Genomic DNA, 6636 nt, shown 5'->3' with positions numbered 1-6636 from the left:
GTTCTTGAGACAAACGTTTCTAATTGAATTTTACGTTGAATTTGAATCGTTTTATTCGTTTTGTCGCCGACTTTAAACCCAGAAGTGAAATTTGTGTTTTTCTTGTGTTTGTTTGTATATTTATATTTTTGTTTACGTCTGTTCCATGTTGAGAGAAAATCAAACGGCTCTGGGACCTCGGCCGTCGGTTTGGGCTCCTCCAGGTCGTTCACTTTTACCCAACGGAAGCTCCGCCTCCGAGGAGCTCTCCGTCTCACCTGCCCCTGCACCTGCCCCTGCCTGCCTGCCCTGCACCTGCACCTGCACCTGCCCCTGCCCCTGCCCCATGATGGGCCCCGTCCCTCTACAAAAAACCCCAATCCCAGACCAGACCCAGACCCAAACCAGACCCAGACCCAGAACAAACTAAACCCAAATCCAAACCCAGACCCAAACTAGACCCAAATCCAAACCCAGACCCAGACCAGATCCAGACCCAGACCCAGCCCAGGTCCAGACCCAGACCAGGTCCAGACCCAGACCAAACCCAGCCCGTTAGTCTCTGGTCTTCAGATCAAGACTCGTGACTCGGTTTTGGATTCACGTCGTCGTTTTATTTCTCGTTTCAAATGTTCGTCTGTCGTTCGTGTTACATGAAGCTCCGTCGTAGTAAAAACATGAGTGAGTATAAAAACACGTGGGACACACCGAAACGTCGCCCTCGCATGGACACGCGCAGAATCACGCCCGCGCGCCAAAAACGCCAAAACGCCCAAACTCCAGACTCCAGACTCGCCGCCGTTTACGGGTCGGATCTGTGGCCTCGACTTTGTCCACACCAAACCAAACCCGGCACACGGCTCAAAAGTGGAATCTTTTTTTTTTTTCATTAAGTTTTTTTTTTTTTTTTTCTTCTTCTCTCTCGGGTCAAACGGCGGGACGTGGCTTTAAAGCTGCACTACAGAACTTTTCCAGAACACAGTGGATCCGTGGAGATGTTCTGCTCCGTCGTCGCGCCCGTCGATCTGCGTTACAGGTCAGATCTGTGGAGAGGCGAGTTTAAAGGTGCCATATTCTGCTTTTTCACTTGACAAACTTTACAGCTTAAAATAAAAATAAATGTACAAGTATCACAGAACTGAACCAGAACTAAACCGGGTCTAAACGAGAACTAAACCAGAACTAAACCAGGACTAAACAAGGTCTAAACGAGAACTAAACCAGGACTGAACGAGAACTAAACCGGGACTGAACCAGGACTAAATGAGAAGTAAACCGGGTTTAAACGAGAACTAAACCGGATCTGAACGAGAACTAAACCGGATCTGAACGAGAACTAAACCAGGACTAAACGAGAACTAAACTGGGACTGAACCAGGACTAAACGAGAACTAAACCCGGGTCTGAACAAGAAGTAAACCAGGACTAAACCAGAACTAAACCAGGACTAAACCAGGACTAAACCAGGTCTACGCCAGGACTAAACTCAATATTAGTTTTATAATCGATTAGATTCTGTTTTTTGATTCTTTTGACAAAACTAATATCGTCTGAAACACGTTCTCTGTTTAGTCCTGGTTTAGTCCTGGTTTAGTCCTGGTTTAGTCCTGGTTTAGTCCTGGTTTAGTTCTCTTAGTTTTAGAACTTTAGAAACGAGACTCAAAACTGTAAAAACCAAAACCTGCCGACGCTCGAACCAAACAAAACAGAAGCAGAACACACGACCTTTAACCTTCGTCAAACACAGCGAGGTTCTTTAAAAGTTCATCCCAACGTCGCCGTGACGACGCCGAGAAAAAAAAACAGCTTTGGTTCTCGAGCGCAAACATCATCGCGTCCCGGAATTCACCCTGTCTTAAGATTTAAAAAGCTCGCCGTGTAACTTTCCGGGTTGCTGTGCGTCCGTCACCGTTGGAGACACCTACGTGTGCAGAAAAGTTCCGCAATACGGCATTAAAACTTCTATAAGATTATATTTATTTATTCAGTTATGAGTGTTTATCGTAGCTCAAAAAAACCTTTAAAAACCTGCGCTCTGAGGGTTTTAATGCCACACTTCGGCACTCTGCAGGTAAAGCGACAACATCTCCATGGAAACGAGCGTCTGGCAGAGTCCCTCGACCGGAAAAGTCCCGCAGTGCACCTTTAGTCGGCTTTAAACACGATGATTTTGTTAGGCAACATTCTGAAACATCGTGTTTCATAATTCACCGTCTGAAGATTTAAAAAGCTCGCCGTGTAACTTTTCAGGTTGCTCGGGCGTCCGTCACCGTGGAGACGCTACTGCTTCGCCTGTAAATACTAAAAGTTCCGCAATACGGCATTAAAACTTATATAAGATTATATTTATTTATTCCGTTATGAGTGTTTTCGTAGCTAAAAAAAAACCTTTAAAAACCTGCGCTCTGACGGTTTAATGCCACACTCTGGAACACTGCGACAACATCGCCATGGAAACGAGCGTCTGGCAGAGTCCCTCGACCGGAAAAGTCCCGCAGTGCGCCTTTAGTTGGCTTTAAACCCGATGATTCTGAGGCGTTTTTTGTCGTTTTAGTTGATTTTTGTTTTTTTTGTTTTTTTACAGAGAGACTTTGACCGAGAGAAAAGCAGAGAGGTCAGAGGTCGTGATGCATTCAGGAGCGAAAACAAAAACGGGAAAATAAATACACGGGCGCACAACGCACACGCACAGAGGTTACACAACACACACACACAGAGGATACACAGCGCGCCGTCCAATACAATTCAATCAAATCTTATTCAAAACACGTTCAAAACTGTTCATCATCTTGGAGACGCTCGCGGGCGGCGGCGGCGGCGGCGGCGGCGGTCTCCTGGAGGTGATCGGGGGGGCGCCGCCGTTTCGCTCGTTTTAGTTCCGCGGGGACAGAACGTGAAGTCTTTAGTGATTGGTCAAGACTCTTCCTCCTCCTTCGTCGTGGTTATTGCCTCGTCGTCGCGTCGGGAAAAGTCCATCCGTGTTTCATACAAAAATCCATCGCGTTCGGGAAGTTCACCGTCTTTTTTTCCTCCTCCTCGGCTGAAGGGGGCGCTCAAGAGGAGGAGGAGGAGGAGGAGGAGCAGCAGAGGATCGCTCCCTGGGTCTCTGGAGACAGAGGAAGAGGAGGACGAAGGTGCTTGCTTCAACGCCGTGGGCCAAAGGAGCAGAGGAGGAGAAGAGGAGGAGAAGGAGGAGCAGATGATGCAGAGGAGGAGGAGGGGGCAAAGAAGATGGTTGCACCTCCAGGCAGCGGCGGGTTGGAGATGTGGAGGAAGAGAAGAAGAGGAGAAGAGGAGGAGGAGAAGAGGAGAGGACTGGGATGAGCTTTTGGGTCAGAGGAGCAGAGGAGGAGGTGCAGAGGAAGTGTTGTTCGCTCCAGAGCCCGGCTAAGTTTCCATGGAGACTGGAGCAGAAGATGAGGAGGAGGTGCAGATGAAGAGGAGGAGGAGGAGGGGCAGAGGATGAAGAGGAGGAGGAGGAGGTGCAGAGGATGAAGAGGAGGCGGCGTTAGCTCCAGAGGCCGGCGTAGTTGCCATGGAGACCGGAGCAGAGCGGACCCCCGGCCACGAAGAGCTTGGTGCCGGACTGGTCGTAGCAGTGGGTGTAGACGGCGTTGGGGAACGAGTGAATGTCCGAGAAGTAACTCCTCCACGTCTCGTCGTGATTCTACAGAGAAACGAAGAGAAAACAGAAAAATAACTCTGAGAAATCTGTGAATATTTGTCTTTATTTGAACATAAAATAAATGTTGTTAAACTCTGGAGTGAGTCGAGTTGTTCATAAATGTGTTGTGTGTTTTTATCATCAGAAAATGGATTAAAATCACCAAATGAAAATGTACGATTTACACTTTCTTCAGGTCGAACACAGACGCGACTCGACTGTTAAAAATACAACATCACTTCACAGACAGAAGAAACATGGATGAGGATGAAGACACGTGTCACCGCCCCGACGCAACTGAAGCTGTAAACGAGCAGCGACGACGGCGACCAGCAGGGGGCGTCACAACAGTTTAGTGTAAAAATAAACTCGTCTCGTCTTGACTCATTTCGGGTGTGTATAGTCTGTATAGGTGTGTGTGTGTAAGTACCAGCCAGCCCTTGCCCGTGGTGAGTTTGAGGACATATGTGTAGGTGTGTGTGTTGTGTGTGTATAGTGTGTGTGTATAGTGTGTATAGGTGTGTGTGTGTGTGTGTATAGTGGTATAGGTGTGTGTGTGTGTGTGTATAGTGTGTTATAGGTTGTGTGTGTGTGTGTATAGTGTGTGTATAGTGTGTGTGTGTGTGTATAGTGTGTATAGTGTGTATAGTGTGTGTGTGTGTGTGTATAGTGTGTATAGGTGTGTGTGTGTGTGTGTATAGGTGTGTGTGTGTGTGTGTGTGTGTATAGTGTGTATAGGTGTGTGTGTGTAAGTACCAGCCAGCCCTTGCCCGTGGTGAGTTTGAGGACGTGTGTGTGTTTAGTGTGTGTGTATAGTGTGTAGGTGTGTGTGTGTGTGTGTATAGTGTGTATAGTGTGTGTGTATGTGTGTGTGTGTGTTGTGTGTGTGTGTGTGTGTGTGTGTGTGTGTGTCAGTACCAGCCAGCCCTTGCCCGTGGTGAGTTTGAGGACATATGTGTAGTGTGTGTGTGTGTGTGTGTGTGTGTGTATAGTGTGTGTGTAGTGTGTGTATAGTGTGTGTGTGTGTGTATAGTGTGTGTGTGTGTGTATAGTGTGTGTGTGTGTGTATAGTGTGTGTGTGTGTGTGTGTGTGTATAGTGTGTGTGTATAGTGTGTATAGGTGTGTGTGTGTGTGTGTGTGTATAGTGTGTGTGTGTGTGTGTGTGTATAGTGTGTGTAGTGTGTGTGTGTGTGTATGTGTGTGTGTGTGTGTGTGTGTGTGTGTGTGTATGTGTGTGTGTGTGTGTGTGTGTGTTGTGTGTGTGTGTGTGTGTATAGGTGTGTATAGTGTGTGTGTGTGTGTGTGTATAGTGTGTGTATAGGTGTGTGTGTGTGTGTGTGTGTGTGTGTATAGGTGTGTGTGTGTGTGTGTGTGTGTGTATGTGTGTGTATAGTGTGTGTGTGTGTGTGTATGTGTGTATAGGTGTGTGTGTGTGTATAGTGTGTATAGTGTGTGTGTGTGTGTGTATAGTGTGTATAGTGTGTGTGTGTGTGTGTGTGTGTGTAGTGTGTGTGTGTGTGTGTGTGTGTGTGTATAGTGTGTATAGTGTGTGTGTGTGTGTGTATAGTGTGTATAGTGTGTGTGTGTGTGTATAGTGTGTATAGTGTGTGTGTGTGTGTAGTGTGTAGTGTGTATAGTGTGTGTGTGTATAGTGTGTATAGTGTGTGTGTGTGTGTGTATAGTGTGTGTGTATAGTGTGTGTGTGTGTGTAGGTGTGTGTAGTGGTGTGTTGTGTGTGTGTATAGTGTGTATAGTGTGTGTGTGTGTGTGTAGTGTGTATAGGTGTGTGTGTGTGTGTGTGTATAGTGTGTATAGGTGTGTGTGTGTATAGTGTGTATAGGTATGTGTGTATAGTGTGTATGTGTGTATAGTGTGTATAGTGTGTGTGTAGTGTGTGTGTGTGTAGTGTGTGTTGTGTGTGTGTGTGTATAGTGTGTGTGTGTATAGGTGTGTGTGTGTGTGTGTGTGTAGTGTGTGTATGTGTGTGTGTGTGTATAGGTGTGTGTGTGTGTGTGTATAGTGTGTGTATAGTGTGTGTGTGTGTGTATAGTGTGTATAGGTGTGTGTGTGTGTGTGTATAGTGTGTATAGGTGTGTGTGTGTAAGTACCAGCCAGCCCTTGCCCGTGGTGAGTTTGAGGACGTGTGTGTTTAGTGTGTGTGTTGTGTGTATATGTGTGTATAGTGTGTGTGTATAGTGTGTATAGGTGTGTGTGTGTGTGTGTGTGTATAGTGTGTATAGGTGTGTGTGTGTGTGTGTATAGTGTGTATAGGTGTGTGTGTAAGTACCAGCCAGCCCTTGCCCGTGGTGAGTTTGAGGACATATGTGTAGGTGTGTGTGTTGTGTGTGTGTGTATAGTGTGTGTGTATAGTGTGTATAGGTGTGTGTGTGTGTGTGTATAGTGTGTGTATAGGTGTGTGTGTGTGTATAGTGTGTATAGGTGTGTGTGTGTAAGTACCAGCCAGCCCTTGCCCGTGGTGAGTTTGAGGACGTGTGTGTTTAGTGTGTGTGTGTATAGTGTGTATAGGTGTGTGTGTGTGTGTGTATAGTGTGTATAGGTGTGTGTATGGGGTGTGTGTGTTGTGTGTGTGTGTGTGTGTGTGTGTGTAAGTACCAGCCAGCCCTTGCCCGTGGTGAGTTTGAGGACGTGTGTGTTTAGTGTGTGTGTATAGTGTGTATAGGTGTGTGTGTGTGTGTGTATAGTGTGTATAGGTGTGTGTATGTGTGTGTATAGGTGTGTGTGTGTGTGTGTATAGGTATGTGTGTAAGTACCAGCCAGCCCTTGCCCGTGGTGAGTTTGAGGACGTGTGTGTTTAGTGTGTGTATAGTGTGTATAGGTGTGTGTGTGTGTGTGTGTATAGTGTGTATAGGTGTGTGTGTGTAAGTACCAGCCAGCCCTTGCCCGTGGTGAGTTTGAGGACGTGTGTGTTTAGTGTGTGTGTATAGTGTGTATAGGTGTGTGTAGTGTGTGTGTGTATAGTGTGTATAGGTGT

The 6636-nt window shown here is 46.6% G+C and overlaps 1 protein-coding gene across 1 annotated transcript in view; it reads right to left on the bottom strand.

Moving 5' to 3' along the window:
* Positions 1–571: 571 nt before the first annotated feature.
* dcaf12 (DDB1 and CUL4 associated factor 12) overlaps positions 572–6636 on the bottom strand; it is a 14731-nt gene continuing 8666 nt past the window's right edge. Inside the window, exon 9 of the mRNA XM_020932007.2 lies at positions 572–3646. Coding sequence (XP_020787666.1) covers positions 3488–3646 — 159 coding nt within the window. The 3' untranslated portion in view covers positions 572–3487. The remainder of the gene's footprint in view (positions 3647–6636) is intronic.

Source organism: Boleophthalmus pectinirostris, unplaced genomic scaffold (assembly GCF_026225935.1).
Source record: "Boleophthalmus pectinirostris isolate CB_2022bp ecotype Guang Dong unplaced genomic scaffold, ASM2622593v1 HiC_scaffold_3, whole genome shotgun sequence".
NCBI classification, from domain to species: Eukaryota; Metazoa; Chordata; class Actinopteri; order Gobiiformes; family Gobiidae; genus Boleophthalmus; species Boleophthalmus pectinirostris.
The sequence above is the reverse complement of the archived record's forward strand: the minus strand, read 5'-3'. Positions and strand labels throughout refer to the sequence as shown.